At 34.5% G+C, this 21104-nt stretch overlaps 1 protein-coding gene across 4 annotated transcripts in view; it reads right to left on the bottom strand.

The window, feature by feature from the left end:
• CBLB (Cbl proto-oncogene B) overlaps window positions 1-21104 on the bottom strand; it is a 203844-nt gene that overhangs the window by 169396 nt on the left and 13344 nt on the right. For all 4 annotated transcript variants that reach the window (XM_064374576.1, XM_012476652.3, XM_012476647.2 and 1 more), the window contains exon 3: window positions 19870-20120. In XM_064374576.1, the coding sequence (XP_064230646.1) occupies window positions 19870-20120 (251 nt within the window). The remainder of the gene's footprint in view (window positions 1-19869; window positions 20121-21104) is intronic.

The following is a 21104-nucleotide window of genomic DNA, read 5'->3' on the forward strand; positions in this document are numbered from 1 at the left end:
GGTTATAACCATCACAGTTTCCATGATCATATGATCTTGAATAACGAGAATGAATTTGAAGACCAGCAAATAATGCAACTCATTCAACAGCAAATAATTATAACTCATTCTGCATGATTCTGAAGAACATTTGAGAATCCTGCTTCAGGCAGAATAAGCTGAAGGTAGAACAAATATCTCTCTCTGAGACAGACAGGCTTATTAATTTCAATGATCAGTTAAAACTAAAGATAAAATTAAAGACTTTATTATAAGAATAAAAACTAGGAACTTTCACTTTTTTTACAACTCATTTGGCTTTCAAAGTGACACTCAGAAGATATTTTCTCTTACTGCTTCCAACCAGCTTTGTTTTCTGAATAACAAATGCTGTTAAAATTTATTTTCAGTCCTTAGGGGTATTATAAATACAAATGAGTTTAATTCTGGTTTGCAAAGAACCCATATTCTTGGGTATTTTCCTTATAATTTCTTTTATATCACTTAACATCAATAATAATTTAGATTAGATCTGTTTTGAAATCTTGGAACAATATCAATTTTAAAATGAAAATTCCAAACTTCATGTAACAGTTTCTTCTGACACACTTAAACAATCCCTGAAGATCAGTATCCCAAGGGAATTAGAACCTGATAATTTAAGTAAACCCTTTCATTTAAAAAAAATTTGAGAGTAACTATTTTTCCAAATCTTAAGGTTGTCAAGTCCAGAATTAACTTGCCCTCTGAAAACTAACCTCTACCTAGCCTGTTTTACTATTAACATATTTTTAACTGCAAAGAGATCATTAATTCAACATCCTTAAAAAATATATCAATCACAATTTCCTGGGGTGGGGGTGGGCAGTTGAGGCAGTAGATGAGAAGCTATGGGTCAAAGGTTACAAACTTTCAGTTAGACAGGAGATGTAAACTCAAGAGGTTAATAACAATGTACTGTATATTGAAAATTGCTAAGAGGATATATTTTAAGTGTTCTCACCAGTTTTTTTAAAAAAAAGTAAGTATGGGAAGTAATGGCTATGCTAACCAGATTGATTAAGCCATGCCACAATGTGTACATATACAGAAACATCATGTTGTACAACCATAAATGTTACTTGTCAAATTTAAATAAAGAAATAAAGCATGACAGAAGTCAAAAATCAAAAACAAAGTCTTCCCCACTGTACATAAAAATGAACTCAAGTATTCAAAAACAAAACATGAAGGACTAGGTTCAACTCTGACAATGAAAACACAGATTACATAGGGAAGACCTGCACTGCTTTTACTTGGCTGACTTCTAGAAAAACAGTTCTTAAAACTCCTAACATACATGGCTTTCACTGAGAACCCAAGAAACTCCTTCTCTAGTTGTACATAGGAGGTGGTATTGTTCCAATTAGACAATTATTAACTGCTACTTAAACCAACACAAGAGCTAAAGGAAGCACAAATATACTTGTTATTTTCTCTAAGTGTACACCAACCAAAGAATCACAAGATACTCTATATTCTTCAGAAATGCTGTAATCTCAAAGGAAAAGATTATCCATGGGACCTTTTATTGGAGGCTTTTCTTGTTTACCAGTTAAACTATGACTTCATGTTAACCCAAAGTTAACAAGGTGTACAAACTATGTATGTAACATTTAAGCTATAGGACAGTCTGCCTTTCACATATCACTTATTAACCTCCATGAACTATTAGCATCAGCCATTTTTCAAGGCTCTTTAATTTTAACTGTAAAAAGAAACTGCTTTTTCCAGGTTCTTCAGGATTCTTTCCACTGGTGAAAAGCAGCATGTAATTTTAAAAAGCATAACCCAAAAAAGCTTCCAGTTATGAATGTATTTTCCTATACCATGAATAGTTCTAAAAATGAGCTTCAATTTGAAAAGAGTAACTTTGAAGTCAGATTTCACAGAAATCCCTTCGTGAAAACTGATGAACTGGATGTTGAATGATGTGTTAAACTACTATCTCAGAGTGAGGAAATGTCCAGGGAAGCTGTGGGAAATTAGAAATGATCACCATCAAGAAAAATGAACACCAGCTTAGTAGGAAGGAGAGGGGAGGACATCAGGAGAAATTTTAAAATCTTTAACTCAACCAATTTGATTCTGAAGCCCAACTTAGAAATGTAAAATAGTATGATTTAAAATTAAACAGAAAAATTATTTTACTCTAAGTCACACTGAAACCCAGTAAAATGTTTACACTCTTAAAAATAAAACCTACTAGCTCCAGATTAACTAAGCGCAGTGGATTGCTAACATATTAAAATACTTGGTGTACATTGTGCTTCTTTCTAAGCTTCAACGACCTGCGGTGAATTGCAAGCTTCCTAAAATAACATCTAATTAAAATTCTTTACAGCAGTTTGAGATTGTAGTACAGCAAATAAAGTCCTACTCTCACCTTGTTTACTTGCCATCTGTCTCTCTCTTAAATGTCAAGTACCAAACATGCTAAAAGAATTCCAGTTATTTAGGCTTTCCAGTTATTTTAATCCCACATAAATGACAGTCTACAATAAATGCATACAAAGGAGAATTAAACTTGCTGCTGGTAAAGATGCCACATATACAGTAGAGGAAGTAAATAAAGAATAGTTACATAATGGAATGTTATCTGGGACACAAGACAGCCACACTAATCTTCAATATAAAGGTTACCTTGAGTGATTAGAGGTAAACATTGTTTGCCTTTTGTGTCTCACCTATAAAGCTTTACTTCACAACCTTACTTAACGTCTTGATAAAGATGCAGTAAGACTACCATGTTACACAACTCTCAGCGGTACCACTTCTCTTGGACAGCAAAAAGTCAAGACAGATCTGTCTAGTACACCTTTGCTTCACGAATGGCTTCTGAAATCAAATGACCCTCTCAATGAAGTCCAGCAGCCCCATCCTGTCTTTCCAACACACCTAGATAAAAATAATTTAGCATAGTTATCTGTGTCTAACACGATCTCCCAGGAAATGAAGTGTGGATTTGGGAGTGTCCCAAATCTTGCTATAATAAATAAAAATTAATTGTGTAAGACGATCCAGATAAATTTCAAAAAGTAATTCAAGGAGGTTCCCAAATTAGTTTGGGGACATACCATGAGCACCCTGTAGAGGCAATATGAAACAGGAGTATATCTTAGGGGTAGTGTTGCAAGGGAAAAAAAACTATTTCACAAATATTTAAGGGCAAGTTTCGGTACCACAGTATGGCCTGAGAAATAGGGCAAATGTGACGGTTTCTTACGTGAAGGGATAATGGCCAACTAAAATGGTAAAGTTGAGATTACTGACATCCCACACTAGTTAACTTACAAAAACACACAAAACCACCCCCACCTTGGTCTAGTGAGTCAAAACAAACTGCTGACAAACCCCAACAGCTATGTGAGGGGGCGCAACGATAATACACAGTGAGAACACACATGCCTCTGTTTTCCTGTCAAGTCTTAGTCTGCATAGTTGATGTAAGAAAACAGCAATTCCTTTATTTAAAAGCCCTGCCTACATATTCAAAATATCTCAGATGTCCCTCAGAGCTGCTATGTTCACATCAAAACAAAACAAGACCAAAAAAAAAAAAAAAAAGAAAAAGAAAAATCATTGACAGCAAGAATACCAGATCCAACCCTCCAACCTTTATTTTAAAAGGAAAGAAAAAGAGATAGTAGTTAAGCAATATGTAAATACAAAATAGCCTTAGCTAAAATTTAAAAACTAGTTTTCAAGTTTGGAAATCTTTATCTGTATCAAGGAACTCCATCAACAAGGACACAAGACAATTCTCACAAAAAGACTTAAAAAAAAAAACTGTGCATATGTATTTATGCACTCCCTCAAGAGTCCTGAATAATATAACAACCATCTGCTGCACAGCAAGCTCTACAGAGGATGAAACACTTCTGTCAATAACACATACCAAATGAAACTGGACTATTCATGTCAAAAGCATAGATTTTTGGAGGATTCCCCAGTTGCTGAAAAGTCTTGTGTATTCAGAGTCGTAAACACAACACAGCACAGAAACAAAAACAGTCTTTGAAGAAATGTTAATATGAGAATAAGAGGAAGTGAAAACATTCATTGGAGCTCAGATATAGAACTAATAAGTCAATAAGAAAGCTGTAAAATATGCTCATTGCTTTGAGTAGTTTGTGAGAGCAGGCAGAATGATGAAGCTGTGAATTTTTCAGGGATTTACCTTACAGGTACTAAGTATAGCTACAAGGACACTCCATTAAAGAAGCACTTGTAAACTGTAGTAATTCCATGAACTCTGTCCAAGAATGCTACTATAGTAAAGCTATTTTGAGAATACATAAAGAGTTGCTTTAAAATACAATATTTATAATTAAAATATAAATAATAATGTTATTACTGTCCTTATAAGCATTTTCTTTTCTTCTAAAATCACTCATTGCCAAATTTGAAGAAGCTGACATTCAGAGGGAACCTACAAGCCTAACAACAAGCCTTCAGACATTTCAACACTTTCCAGTATAACATCTCCCTTTTGCCTCCCTCCAGGCCCCAGCAGTTTGTAACCTAAGAATCAATCAGGATTTTCAAATCATCCAGTAGAAATCTAAAGAAATAATCATGTATTATTATGAGTGTTTGCCAAGTATAAAGCACTGTTTTGGATACCATGGGAGATACAGAAAAGAAGTGAGTTTTGCTTTTAAAAAAATTACAATAAGACATTTAAAAGGACGTGGCCTATCATCTTTTTTTTTCTATCACTTAGGGTGGAGTGCAGTGGCATGACCTTAGCTCACCATAGCCTCAACCTCCTTGGCTCGAGCAATCCTCCCATTTCAGCCTCCACAGTAGCTGGGACCACAGGCATGTGCCAACACACCTGGCTAATTTTTTTTACTTTTTGTAAAGATGGGGTCTCTCTATGTACCCAGGCGTCCATCACCATTTTAAAAAGATAATACTTGACAATGTGTTGTTAACTGCCACATGAAAGGCCTTGATAAATGCTGTGGGTGAAAGAAGACACATTTTGGCTAGAATGATCAGATAATCAAGAGCCAAGATGGGCACAGGGATGGAGTGGGAGCATTTTAGCAATGCCAGTAAATAAGAAAGAACATTTGCATAAACAGGAAATAGGAAAGTGCGAAGAAAGGGGCAGGATAAAAGGCTGACAAGCAAAGGTAAATTCTAAGAATAGTGATTAGGTTAATCTCAAAAAAACATAAAAACAGAATTACAACCCATCTTTTACAACAAAACTCCTTTAAAAACCTTACAGAAATGTAACCTTCTTGGTGATTCTTTAAGTGACTTATGACTGGGAGCGGATTCCTCCGGTAGTATAAAGGAAGCTTAGTAAAATGAAAAGAGTTCTGAACACATCCAGAATTCTATCCCCGCCTGTGCCACCTCAATGGTCCTTGATAATCTTCCACATAAAAGGACATAATTTGACTCATGCAGATTCTGAAAGCAGACAGAATGTCAGAAATTGCTAGAGCATTATTTACCAATATGTATGTACAGATCCCAACTGGTAAATTTAGCAGGCATTACATAAAGTCTGGGAATCTGTAATTAATGACCATTTCAGAGGATTAGAATGCATCTGATCCATAGAATATGCAGGAAAGCCACTAGATTAAATGCTTGTCAGACATTAGTGGCATATCTTGTGTTAAAAACAAAAACAAAAAAGGCCTAAATCTGTTTTAAAACGATTGTATACCTCAGAATACTGAGACAGGAAACATTAGTTTCATAGAGCTTTAGCTATCAGTCATTGACTACCTACCATTTTATCGCCTTTAGCTGATCACAGTGGTAATTCACAAAGCACTGCTGGCAGAGACAGGATAGAGAAGAAAACAGCAAAAATAAAAAAGTATTCATTTTAAAAATGACAAGTTTTTAAGACTGTTATGAAAATGATATCAATAGTGCAGGAGTCAGCAAACATTTTCAATACAGGCCCAGATAAAAAAAGTTTTCAGCTCTGTGGACCTACTCACCTCTGCCACTGTATCCCACAGTGAGTAAATGAGCATGGCGCTGCCATTGAAAATTTACTTACAGAAGAAAATACAACCTGGATTAGGCTCACAGTCTGAGTTTACCAAGTGTTGATATATTGGGGAAAAAAGTGTTGTGATAAATCATCAACTTTAAAGTTTCAGTTGCTTTACGGAAACATATTTTTACATACACCACTGCAATGAGAACAAACTAAAATTTGTATTAAAAAGGAAAAAATTCACACAAAATTTGGTAAGGAGAATTTTCTTTAAGACTTGTATCCATGCAAACCTAATTTAATCAGATAATTGAAATCCAGCTGACCAGTATGGAAATCTTTAGTCAAATTAAAATTTTCTGAAATCTCTGAAAAAAAGAATAAAATTGACAGCTCCACACATTGTTACAATCATAGAAAATCAATATGCCCTACATAAACATTCAGAACAAAACCTGAAGTGTTTTCAGCATCTGTAAAATCAGCTGAGATGCTTTATTATCATTAACATAGTTCAAAAAAAAAACTAGGTAATCTTTATTTCCTTTTTAAAACTCCATGCTTATCAAGACAAATTAAATGCTTAAAAATTCACAAGCAATATTTCACACGCATATATACTCAAACAGAAAGTGAGAAAGGAAGAGATATTTACCGAAAAAGGTATGCTTGAAAAATAAACCTTTAAAAAGTCTTTCTGAATTTAACTAATGAATACAAGCATCTTGTTAGGGAAAAGAAAAAAGTTGCATCGAATGACCAGATGACATACAGTATTAATACTGGTTTAATGAAGAGAAAAAATAGTTCATTTTCACAACCATAAAAATGTGCTAATTGTTCAAATGAGTCCTCCCGAAACAAAGTTGAAAAAGGCATTACAATTCTGATACCCTTCATGGCAACAGCTGCAGGCTCAGACACGCCAACTGGTAATGAGACTTCATTTAAAAATATATCACACATGAATATTATATGTACACTCCAGTGTCGAGTCATGTAACCTCCAATCTATTTAGCTTCTCCACATAGGAAAATGGAATTGGACTACTTGGTGCTCATCTCTGAGGTTTAGACACTGATAACAAAGATGTATTTATCATTCTTATAACACATAATTTCAACCTTCCTTACTTACTGCACCAATTATTTTGGTCTAAACCTAAGGTTACAGTAGTCAAAGTTAAAAAAGGAATGAAGTATTACTTAAGAAAAAAGAAGGCCGGGCGCGGTGGCTCAAGCCTGTAATCCCAGCACTTTGGGAGGCCGAGGCAGGTGGATCACGAGGTCAAGAGATCGAGACCATCCTGGTCAACATGGTGAAACCCCGTCTCTACTAACAATACAAAGAATTAGCTGGGCATGGTGGCGCATGCCTGTAATCCCAGCTACTCAGGAGGCTGAGGCAGGAGAATTGCCTGAACCCAGGAGGCGGAGGTTGCGGTGAGCCGAGATCGCGCCATTGCACTCCAGCCTGGGTAACAAGAGAGAAACTCCGTCTCAAAAAAAAAAAAAAAGAAAAGAAAAAAGAAGAAAATAGAAATGTCTTTCTTCTCTCTTAAAGGATAATGAGCTTGAAATGAACCAGTCTTTATAGAATTATTCCTTCTTTAATTACTAAAGGTTTTTTTTTTCCCCCTAGAATGCAAACAATTAATAAAAAATGTGGGCTAAGTGTGGTGGCCCATGACTGTAAGCTCAGCACTTTGGGAGACCGAGACGGGCAGATCACCTGAGGTCAGGAGTTGGAGACTAGCCTGGCCAACATGGTAAAACCTCGTCTCTACTAAAAATATAAAAAAAATTAGCTGAGCATGGTGGCATGCACCTGTAGTCCCAGCTACTTGGGAGACTGAGGCAGGAGAATCACTTGAACCCAGGAAATGGAGGTTGCAGTGAGCCAAGATCATACCACTGCACTCCAGCCTGGGCAACAAAAGCAAGACTTCATCTAAAAAACAAAAAAGGAATAAAACATGTTTACACCACAAACTTTCCACAGTTGTTCTGGAAATCACATTATTTCATATATGTGAGATTTCTAATATACATGTTAGATATATCATATACATAGTTTATCATATATATTAAAATGGCAGAACCCAAGATTTTAAGCTTACTAATAATCCAAGATAGTATCAATATCCTTACTCTTAAGTGGCATTCAAAACTAAGAACATGAGACACAATTGTGGTTTTTAAGAAAGAACAGAACATAAATATTTTGGGGAAACGTCTCTGTAGGTCTCTCGCATTTCTGCATGTCTTGCAACCAGACACTGATAGCCTTTCAGATTATCCTTTCAGGAACATGTGTGTAGCACAGATAATGTTTTCCTCTGGAAAACAAACAAAAATAAGTTTATAGTCCAGTTCAATAAAGATAATGTCTCCTTCCAGGACAAAGGTCAGGTAGGTTTACTGTCCGTTATAAAAGATTCAGGGTCCTTAGGCTTGGGGTTCGTCTGTAATGCCAGCCACTGCACATGTAGGTGTCTCCTGCCCTTTATACTGCCCTGTAGAAACTGAGGGTTGGCAACCTGGTGCAAACGATGACACCTTGCCTAATGCTGTCCTTGTGACTAACAGTTCATTTTTCCTGACTAAATATTCTCTTGTCTTCCACCAGCACTGAAAGTATGGCAAATGAGCTTCAGGTTCTTCATAGTTCTTGACAATATATTTTTAAAGAAATATGCCTTAAAGCCAAGTTATACCATGTTTAAATAAATAGTGTCTGTGGATATTTGGCTATCTCTTTCAACAATTTAGACTGATTATTAAATAAACACCCTTTCTCCCTTGCCTTCCTTTACTATGGAGGCTGAAATGTCAAAGTTTCAATATACCACTACCTTTGTAACCAGTAGTGACCCAGTGGCCTAAATAATACCGAAGAGTATCTACTAGAGGAAGCAAGTGGGTGGAAAGGTACTGGGACAGCTTTTCAATCCAAGATAAGAAGCAGACAGACATGTGTGGAGCTGCCCTTCCCCTTTGCTGTCTTGCAGCCATAAAAAATATGAAGCTGTAGCAGGAATTCTACAACTGTGAAGGGAACAGAATGAAGATAAATTCCAACATGAAAAGGAAAGGGATTACAATAAGCCAGAAAGAGCCTGGGTCTCTGACAGCATTGTATTGTTAGATGGGTACTGTTACTTTTAGCCAACTTATATACTCAATCTGTGTTGATGAAACTTATATATGATACAACTTGTATGCCGGATCTGTGTTAACAAAATAGTTTTAAATTTTTACTGTCCAAAAATTAATTGGTACTTTAAGCCAAAGGCCAGCAAAGGACCACCCAAACTTTTGTAAATAAAGTTTTATCAAAATACAGCCATGCCAATTAATTTACAGACTGTCTATGTCTGCTTTCTTAGTATAGAGGCAAAGCTGACTAATTTGCCCAAGACCATCTGGCAAAATCTAAAATATTTACTATCTGGCTCTGTACAGTTTTCTGATCCATGATTTAAACCATTCAACATGCCACTTTCGGAAACAATCATTTACTCCTGTTTAAACTAAAATTCTCAAATTGATAATCTAAAATTTGAATTGAAATCATGTGTAATACTTCATATTTTAATACTAAAGACACAATGAATGTAGTGTTGCCTTCTCTATGCTATCAACATGGAAAACACTTCCCAATTATTTCTTTTTTATGTGCAATAGAGTAAATTTTATAAACAGATTTAATAAGTTATAATTAACTATGCTAATTAATCCTCCAGAGATTATCATAAAATTAAAGAAAACAGGGATTTTAAGAAATAACCAGGGCTATTAATATTATAAATGTAAATTAGATCTACATATTTGTATTAATAATTTCTAAAGAGAGATGGCATTTTACACATTAAAATCAGTAATATTATAAAAAGTTATAAATTCAATTATATCAATAAATATAAAAATGTATTATAGGTAAATGTAGAATTCATCATGTTTTCCAATATATTTATAAAAAGTAATCCATAAATAAATTAACCATTCATTACACACCTGAAAAAAACTCATTTGAGCTACAGACCTTTACAAAAAATAATTATAAGTAATTTTGTTTGGTATTATATTCTACTAATCCAAGTTTTTCAAACTTCCATGACATGTTCTAATGAGTTTCAACTTTCTTCCCCTCCTTAATGTAAATGTACACTGCCATATTTGGTCACTGTAAGGGATTGAATGGTGTCCCTCAAAAAGACAGTTTTAAATTCTAACCTCAATCCTACCTGTCAATATGACCCTGTTTCAAAATAGTGTCTTTGCAGCTGTAACGAAGTCAAGATGGGGTCATAAGGGCAGGCCCCGATTCAGAATCACTGGTGTCTTTATAAGAGGGAAATTTGAACACAGACACACATACACAGAGAACACTGTGTGATGACAGAGCTGAGAAGGGACTTTCACTGCCACAGGCTAAGGAATGCCTGGAGCTACCAGAAACTGAAACAGACATAGAAGTTACCTATTCTGGAGGGTTCTGAGGGGGCATGGCCCTGCTGGCTGACACCTTGATTTTGGATTTCTTAAATCCAGAAATGTGAGAGAATAAATTCCTCTCATTTAAGTCACTCAGTATGTGGTACTTTGTTACTGCAGCCCAAAGATACTAATACAGTCACACATTTGTGATTACATGTGAAAGTAGTATATCATAGTCACATGATCAGATGTTTAAACTAATCCATTCCAATAGGACATCTAAATTATCTGTCAGTTTAATTTGTTCTTCAATGTTTCCATAAACAACAAAGCCTCAATCTCTCTTTATTATTAATCTATAAAGACATTTTTTGTAATGATTTTATGCAGATCCTGCTGTTTACAGAACATCTATGAACATTTGATGTATACATGTGTACCCAAACAAAAACTCATGCTCAAACAATAAATTGGAAGAGACGAAAGATTAATATTAAAAAAGATTTAGAAAACTGAATGGTTATGAAGTACTTCACATCAAAACAGTCAGACATGAATAGTATTTTACACCCTACCCAATTAGCACTGAATGCTAATCTGTTTGGATTCTTGGAAATTCCACTTCTTTGTTAAATCACTGAAAAACACGACTCTTCTTGGGCTAGATTTCCAAGCACTCTTTAGGGTATAAGATTATCATTGTAGCTTGTCTGTTTTATAAACAAACTTTAATTTAGTTTTGTAAGAAACTGCCAAAGGAGCTTTCTCTAACTAAATAACAACTCTGCCACTTGAAAGACATCATTCATCAACTTTCTTTGTGGGAGTATTGTTATTATGAAACTAAAAGCAGGCATTCTTTCTTGAGTGCTTCTGGATTTTAATTATCAAATTTTAATGTCACCAGATATTTACTGAAAGGAAAACATCAATTTTAATAAGCTACCTAAGATTGAAAAACATAAAAGGTATTCCACTGCAAAATCAAGTTCACTTGAGTCTTGTGAGTTTGCTTACTATATCTAATACAATCAATATCATTCTCAGGAATGTATAAATATTTAACAAACTCTCATCTGTAGGGGAAAAAAATCTCCAATTTTAATGTCCAACTATCATGTGTATAACATATAATCTGATTTAGAAGAAATTAAAATACTTGCAATAAGTTTTAGTTACTAAGAAACCAGGAGACGAGGCGGTATTAACATGGGGCTAAAAAAAAAAAAGAGTAAATAAATGAAATAAACAGAAAATAAATATATTGCAAGTAAGCATTTTATTAAAATTTAAAAAGCTAATGGTGGAATTTATTTTAATTAAATCTAAATAATTGTTTTCTTTTGTATTTTGTAAAATATACGATGAGGAAACTGCTATTAAAAAACAAAACAAAAAAAAACTTTCACTTTTCACTGAAAAATCAACAAGAAAATTACATTGTATCTAGCTGCTAAGCAGCAGGAGTGCAGTTAGCCAAATACATAGGGCCATAAAGTCCTTAACAGTCAAAGATTCTGCAAGCTCTCACCTGCCTTCCCTAACAGACTCCCTTTGTTTAACTTTGAAAACATTTGTCTAAATAACTTTCTTGTGGCCTCTACTTTCATGGTGTGTTAAAGAAATGAGCCCCTTCATTTCCAAACTTTAGCAAAGTCTATTCACTTCACTCAGATGCTTGAAATATGCATGAAAACATTCTCATCAAGACTAAATAAACTTTTTATTCATTTACAATAAATCTATCTCAGAAGATTTTTCAAACTTTCTAAAGCAAATTCTGCTTCCTATCTGGCAGATTGATTACTATTTGTCTTCTGAATCCAAGTTAAACATTATTATTTGGAAGTATCAGAAATTTATGTTTTCATTCCTCTAGTTTTCCATTTAAATGGAAAAAATGCTTTGAATACAATATAAAAAAATTAATGAGTAAATGTATGTTTATATCAAAATACTTGTGTTCAAAAGAAATCAGTTGCCTATTCTGATTTATTTAGAAAATTTTCTACTTGCAACTTGTCCTTTCTCCTTATGAAGCTCAAACCATTGCAATTTTCACCTTAGTTAAACAAAAAAGGAGAAGCAGAAAAACTAGGTTTTAAATTTAATTTAAATTAAATTTTTTAATTTAAAATTATTTTAACAATGAATATAAGCCATTCTCTTTCATGTATCATTAAATATACATTTCATAGAAAGACATCCAATATAGTACAATCTATTTATGAGACAAACCTTTTTAAGATTAATTCTCTTGCAAATTATTATTATAACAAAAACAATATTTTTACCAGAAACTACTACTACAGTTGAAAACTTAACAGACTGAGGTCACAACAGTAACATTTAGTCTGAAACAACTTAATTTTCATTTTGTGATATTGAAATGCCTGAGGTGAAAATGTTATAAATACCCAGAAAATAATTTAATAACTGAAAAATGTAGATTGGAGTCAGGAAGCCAACCAAAGTTACAAAGAATACTGGGAGCAGAAATGGGATGAGCGCATGAGATATCCTGACTCCACATTCCTGTGCTTAAACAGCACTTTTTTCATTTTCTTCTCACAATATACAGAGCTATGAGAAAATATGGAACTTGATGTAGCACTATAAACAAGCCCATTAACCTGTGAGGTCCAGTAACTGTTAAAACTACCACTTAAAGCACAAATTGTACATACAGATCAGTCTCTTTATATGGTGAACTGAAAACTCATGAGAACTTGCAAAACTATTTCAATGAGCATGCTATCAACATCAGTATACATATAAATTTAAGCATTTAAATTAATACTACTTTATTCTTTACTCAAAGCAATGGTGTCATACAGTAACACAAGGAAAGAAAGTAGGCTTGTTTGCTGTTTTTTGTTTCGTTGTTGCTCTTGTTATTGTTGTGGCTGTTGCTGTTTTAGACTCAACTTTTAACCATGTATTTTTATCAGTTGCAAAATGTTTTTTGGTACACTATCTTGTAAATTACCAACACAATTATAAACAGGAAGCATAGGGAATTGCAGTCTTTTAAGTGGAAAGGTTCTTAATTAATGTAGCAGATTACAAATTATTCTTTGTTAAGCCAAATAGTCAATGGAGAAAAGTACTTCTGCCAGATGCTCCTGAAGCCTTTTACGTACTGGCTAGCTTCTTCTAGGGCTAATTTTTCTATGTCAAAATACTTTCTTTTTATTAAATCTTAATCGTATGAATATTATTCTACAAACATGTAACACTCCACCACACACACACACATATACACCCCACACACACACACATACACACTCCATTTTGTCATTTATTTTTTATACAACACTGGTATATAAGGCATGATTCAAGGGTTCTGAAATGACATTAATGTTAAGGCAACATCTATGTTTTCCTCTCTGGCCAGAGCTTTCATTAATCTTTATTTTCTTCACAGTTTATCAAAGGTAGCGCCATTTTTTTCCACCTCAGTTGACTTTTTTTTTTTCAGTGGTTGTCTAGCAGCGCGTAGGAGGAGAAAATGAGTTGTAGCACCCTGGCTCACTCAAGCAGTTCGAAAATAGGGAAAATCTGAGTATCCTTCGGCTATCATCTCCGAGTGTTTTAAGAAACACAGTGGCCAACACAACACCAGACCTTGCAGGGCAGCTGATTAATACATACTTTTCAGATGAAATAAATTTTACTATTAAAATAGTTAACTGAGGAAACTGTCTGTCAAATCATAGAAGAAAAGTGCCTCCTGTCAATTATACAACATTTGTGAGCACTGACAACCTTCAAATCCCATATTTACTTATGCCACTGAAAGTTTAAGCAATATAAAGTTTATCTTCTTCTCTGTGCTTCAAACTACAGACTTCTCTATGTTCCCTACCCTCTGTCCACACATATACACATACATACAAACTTTATGCTTGCCAGAAACCACTGAATTACTCTTCCCAGAAATGCCAGCTCAGAATGGTTTAGACACCCAGCTGGAGGAGCACCAACTCAGTGTGACATTCAACTGTTTGCAGAAAAAGAGAAAGAGAGAAAAAGAATACAGAAAACAAAACAAAAAAACATCACCAACAACAACAATTTCAGAAACATGATGCAAAAGATGGAAGTTTACTGTATCAGTCAGAGAAGGCATGCAGCCTGCTCATGCCTTTTCCCTACTAGAAATCATTATCTACTCTCAAGGAAAAAGACTTTCACTATGCCCTAAATATCTATTTCAGTAGCATATACAACTATCTAAGTATAATTTCTACCTCTCTCCTTCTACACAGAACCTAAGTAACTCAGAAATGTATTGAAGGCCATTTATTATTTATTTTTCTATTTACTGTATTTACATAAAATTGCTTTAAAATTTATGCTACTCATTCATCATTAACAATCAATTAAAAATTTTAAAAAGCAGTCAGTTCGGAATTGAGACCTAAATTTTTTCTCATTTACCGTTACAACAATTCCACATTTATTGTTGACATGACAGAGATGAAGGAACATTAAAATACACATTTTGATTCATGTGTATTTTAATGTGTACTCATCCTTGTACAATGTCTTCAATAAAGTGGGCAGGATCACATGAGGTAATATTGATTAAGTCAATTAACACCAAATTACTGTTTCTACTATTACTATCCTTCATTTTTAGCTCAATTATAGTAATGTCCCTAGTGAGCTACTTATAGAATCAAAGAAAATATTCTTCAGCGAATTTATAATATTCCCAGTAACCAGTGTTGTCATACATATTAGGTGGAGTCAGTCTACTAAACCATATACTTTGCTGCCTAACTACCTTTGATAGTTTTGCTTATATAGAAACATTTCCTGAGAGGCTTTTAAGTTTTGACAGATAATATATAGATTTTCATAGATTATGATAGATCTCATAATGCTGACTATTCATAAGGAGGCCACTCTGTAAATGAAAACATGCTAAGGAAGACTCTTCCACGTTGTATAGAGCAAAACGCCCCAGAGTTCCATGTGCAATGCTACATTTTAGATTCAGTTTGCCTTTGGAATCCTAAGGGAACCTAGAAGTGAATGTGGCCAAATATATTACCAGAAAAAGAAACACAATTCAGAAGTTTATGTGCCTGTTACGGTGTACCAAGAACGGTACATTATTATGAATTATTATGAACCATTTATCAAATGTAAATTCTGCATAAACACAGCTGGCCACAAAACACTGTCAGCAAATAGAACAAGGATGACAGTAATATCCCATTAAGGATATGTTAGATCAGCATAGAAACTAATAAATTTTGTCTCAGGGTTGCGTTTAGGACAGTGAACAAAATTCACTTGGACACTTAAATGCAGACGAGAATACACAGAATGAGTGACCTCATCGTGAATAGTCAGCATTATGACAGCTATCATAATCTAATGAAATTTATACATTATCAATCAAAACTTAAAAGTCTCCCATGAAATGCTTCCACATAAGCAAAACTATCAAAATTATCAAATGGAAATTACAAAACATCTACTGAGTTAGAAAATGTTTCAAGTTTACACAGAAGATGTAAAAATGGGATGCAAGTTTACCACATTATGTATTACTTCGTCCAATGAAAATACCATATCCACTCAAATTCATAGTCAAAGAAGTTAAATACCTTGTCAAATGTCCTGATTCCCTAAAGAGTAAAATTTAACAGATGACTTGGTGAATCAGGAAGAAACTACTACTGACTACTAAATTTGACTAAGAATTATAAAGACATCTGTAAAGAACTTAGTTTTATTAGTTCAATGGCAAAAATACAATGTGAAAAATAAAATTTTAACATAGATATTTGGCTTCCCAAGATGTTACCAGTTCTTGAAAAGTCTACAAGAACAAAGAATCGTTATAATATTTCTCTACCTTACTTCTGTTGCACCGTGGCAACTCAAATTCTCCTTGTTACTCCTGGAGAATCTTAGAGCACTAATTAATACTAAAAGGAAACTGGAAGATTCACCACCCTTAAGATGAATAAACTGTGGCCCAAGAATATTAAGTGACGAGCCTGAAGTTACATAATTGGTTAGACTTCTATGAGTAGGTTTGGGTTCATCTCTAATTTAGAGAGTTTAGAAAGAAAATTATAAATACATAATTATTTATGCCATTTTACATCTGGAAGAGGATTTTTCTATGTTTGAATTTGATGGTTTTACTTGTTACGGGTATTTGGCTAGTATTCATAAAAAACTTAAGTCCACATACTTTGATAACTGAATTTTCTATTTTACAACCCTATGCTGTTATTAGACTGAATGAGGCTAGTTTTTCTGACCTGAAAGAAATATTGGAGGTTTCCTTCCTTCCTTCCTTCCTTCTTTCCTTCCTTCCTGCCTTCCTTCCTTCCTTCCCCCTCTTCCTTCCCTTTCCCTTCCCCTTCCCCTTCCTTCCCCTCCCTCCCTTCCTTCTTCCTTTTCTCCCTCCCTCCTTCCTTCCTCCTTTTCTTCCTTTTTCTTTCTTTCCTTCCCTCTCTCTTTCTCTCTCTCTCCTTTTTCTTGCTGATTTTTCATTAATATTGGTTCTTTCATTAATATTGGTTCATTTTAATTTGAAAATCTAAACTATCACTATTGTGAATATTCCATATATATTTAAAATAGCCCAGAAATGGAAGACTCTTATCATTTTCTTTATTTTAAGATAGATCATGAAATTTAACATTGAAATGGCCAAACAACAAACTTGAATGAGGATCTCCAAGTGAGAAATCCTGCCTATAAAATTAGGATTTGGTTGATGTCAATTCAATCTTTGCCAGCCCAGTTCAGTTTCTCACTTAAGTCCAAATATACAGATTGAAGTTACATCTCCCACCCACATCTACCACATCCGCAGATTCAATCAAACTATGTCTTTAAGACACTTGTCTCCAACACCAAATTCTGGTGTGCATATGGAACACTGAGAACTGTCATTCATTGCTCATGGGAATGAAAAATGGTAGAGCCACTTTGGAACCAGTCGAGGAGTTTCTTACAAACTTTCTTAAAAGTTTCTTATGTTCTTTCTAAACTTACGCATACCCGGAAAATCTAGCAGCCTTGCTAGGTATTTTATCCAAATGAGTTGAAAGCCTAAATTCACATGAATACATGCATACAAATATTTATTGCAAATGTATACATGATTACCCAAAAAATGGAAGCAGCCAAGATGTTCTTCAATGTAGGAGTGGACAACCAAACTGTAGTACAACCACACAATGGAGTATTATCCAGTGGCATAAAGAAATGAGCTGCCAAGTTAAGAAAAGACGCGGAGGAACCGAAAATGCGTATTGTCAGGTGAAAGAAGTCAATGTGAAGAAGTTACATATTGTGTGAGTCCAACGATGTAACACTGTGGAGAAGGCAAAACTGCACAGACAGTAAAAAGGTCAGTGGTTGCCATGGGTTCAGGAGGGGAAGTGAGACAATTAATAAGTGGATCACAGGGCTTTTTTAGGGCAGTGAAACTATTCTGTGTAACACTGTAATGGTAGATACATGACATTATGCATTTATGGAGCATAGAACAGTGCAACACAGAAAGTGGAATGTTAATGTAAACTCTAGGCTTTAGATAATAATAATACATCAATAATAGTTTATCAACTATAACATATCACACCAATACAAGATGTGAATAGGAGAAATTGCTTGTGCAGAAGAGATTTATGGGAACTGTAATTTCTGAATAATTTTCCTGTAAACCTAAAATGGCTTTAAAAACAAAGTCTATTAAAACATTGAGAAAACTGTCTCATGAACTAGCTACTATCATAACTAAATGTATGTAAAGCTATTCATGTTAAAAGCAAATATAGTCTTGAACCCTGTAATGACATTTCGGTCAAGGACGTTTCAGTTAATGACAGATCGCATTTATGTTAATGGTCTCATAAGATTATAATGGAGCTGAAAAGCTCCTATCGCCTAGTGATGTCATGGTCATCACAAGTTCATTGTGCATGTATCACGTTTGTGGTGATGCTGGTGTAAACAAATCTACTGTGCTGCCAGTCACATAAAAGCACTGCACATACAATTATGCATAATATGTAATACTTGATAATATTAAAATAAGTGACTATATTACTAGTTTACGTATTTACTATACTATATACTTTTTAACATTATTTTACAGCATATTCCTTCTACTTATTAAAAAAAAAAAAGCTAACAGTAAAATGGCCTCAGGCAGGTCTTCAAGAGATATTCCAGCTCCTGAAGGCACTGTTATCATAAATGAGAGCTCCATGCCCGTTATTGCTCCTGGAGACCTTCCAGTGGGATAAGATGTGAAGGTGGAAGACAGTGACATTGATGATCCTGACCCTGTCCATGCCTAGGTTAATATGTGTGTGTCTTAGTTTTTAACAAAAAAGTTTATAAAATTAAAAAAAAAACACTTAATTTTTAAAATAATTTTAAAGCTTATAGAATAATATTGAAAGAAAATATTTTTGTTAAGCTAATTATTAATACAAGAGTCAAAATGTGAAAAAAAATTTACAAGTTTATAAAGTTTAAAAATGACAGCTGTTCATTATTGGAAAAAGAATTTTTTTTAATATTTAGCACAGCCTAAGTGTACAATGTTTCAAAAGTCTGCAGTAGTGTGCAGTAATAGTCTTAGGCCTTCACATTCACTCACTGCTCACTCACTGACTCTTTCAGAGCAACTTCCAGTCCTGCAAGCTCCATGCATGGTATACAGATTATCCATTTTTATCTTTTATACGATATATATTTTTTATCTAGACAAAGTTTCGCTCATGTTGCCCAGGCTGGAGTGCAATGGCGCGATCTCAGCTCCCTTCAACCTCCACCTCCTAGGTTCAAGCGATTCTCCTGCCTCAGCCTCCCGAGTAGCTGGGATTACAAGTGCATGCCACCACACCCGGCAAATTTTTGTATTTTTAGTAGAGATGGGGTTTCTCCACGTTGGTCAGGCTGGTCTTGAACTCCCAACTTCAGGTGATCTGGTTGCCTCAGCCTCCCAAATTGCAGAGATTACAAGGTGTGAGCCACCATACTCGGCCTTTTATACAGTATTTTTACTGTGCCTTTTCTATGTTTAGGTATATTTAGATACACAAATACTTACCACTGTGTTACAATTGCCCACAGTATTCAGCACAGTAACATGCTGTATAGATTTGTAGCCTAGGGGCAACAGGCTGTATCAAGAGCCTAGGTGTGGGGTAGGTAATATCATCGAGCTCTGTGTAAGTACACTCTATGATGTCCACACAACAATGAAATGGCCCAAATGTATATTTGTAGTAAAGTATGCCCATCGGTAAGCACCACGTGACCATATACAAAGTGACTGACATTTACCCCAAAACAATTACATGGTGACATTTAGGTTAACTACTAAGTAAAACACAACATGAATGACCCTTACACCAAAACATCTGAAATATTCTTCTTACCTGTCCTGTGACTGTTCTTCATACATTCTCTCCTTGCCTTCTTTAAAGAGTCTGATTGCCCGTTTTGACTTTTTCATAAGGCTATCAATGTAGATTTTAAAGTACTCATTCTCACTGAGTTGGGCAAGTTTCTGGTTGTCATCATATTTACTCAATATAAGTCGTAAATGCTGATATGTATCAGGCAAAATATCAAGTATATATGGTGGGCTATTTTTCAACTGAAGTTTGGGATTTTGGCACAGTCTTACCTAAAAACAAAGATAAAAATAAAATAAATCATAATATTTTGTTTCACAGAAAAATGAAAAATTTATAGAACCATGTCCTATTTCTTCATTTTCTATAATATAAATTATGATCTTAACTATCTCCAATTTATTAATAACTGACAAATATTCATGTTTGTCATAACATAAATAAATCCTACTCTGTTCTCCTACCATTCGATCTTTTCTATATCACACCCTTACTCTGAATCTCTGAAGTTTTAATTCTAAGATACTTCATTGCACATAGCTTAACAGAACTCCAGTATGCTAATCACTGTATATCACTGATGTTGTTTTTTTAAAATAAAAATGAGGAAATGGGCCTTTTCTGTTGACAACCAATGGTCTCACATGTACATGTTATTTTACTACAGTGAACTTCCAGCTGGTGCTGTCTCATAGATTGTTAATTAATGTTTTGGTGTACTGTTCCTGAGCTCCGAGGAGAATAACACAAAGAGGTGTGATTTGAATAATTGAGTTATTAAGTAGTAAATGTGTGTCAGGTCAGAACTAGTCTTTTCCACCTCTACCACGCCTATAAACATATGGTATATAACGGTTCAGTCATCCCATCACAGGTGCGCCCAACCACTGGGGCGTTCAGGGGCTGCCTGCAGAACTGAAAGTACCTTCTGCCAGCCAGAGAAGGTAGCAATCCAACTAATGTATTCACTTCTACACGTTCATGTGATTTAGCCCAGAGTAAGTTAGTCTAACACATTCTTATCCCTCCAGAGAGGGCATAAATAACTTTTAAATGAAATCATTGAGAATTGAACAAGAGTGGAATGGGTCAGCAGCCTTACAAAAGGTTGAATGTTCAAATAAAGATACATGGCCCTCTTCTAAGGCCCTTGCCATTTTTTTTTTTTTTCGTAAAATTGTGAAGAGTATAATATCTTAAACATAATTGGCTAAAGTCTCCTGCTGGGTGGCACTGGAGTGGCTGTGAGTATTTCT

Source organism: Aotus nancymaae, unplaced genomic scaffold (genome assembly GCF_030222135.1).
Source record: "Aotus nancymaae isolate 86718 unplaced genomic scaffold, 86718_ANA_hifiasm-v0.15.2.pri h1tg000011l, whole genome shotgun sequence".
Classification (NCBI taxonomy): Eukaryota; Metazoa; Chordata; class Mammalia; order Primates; family Aotidae; genus Aotus; species Aotus nancymaae.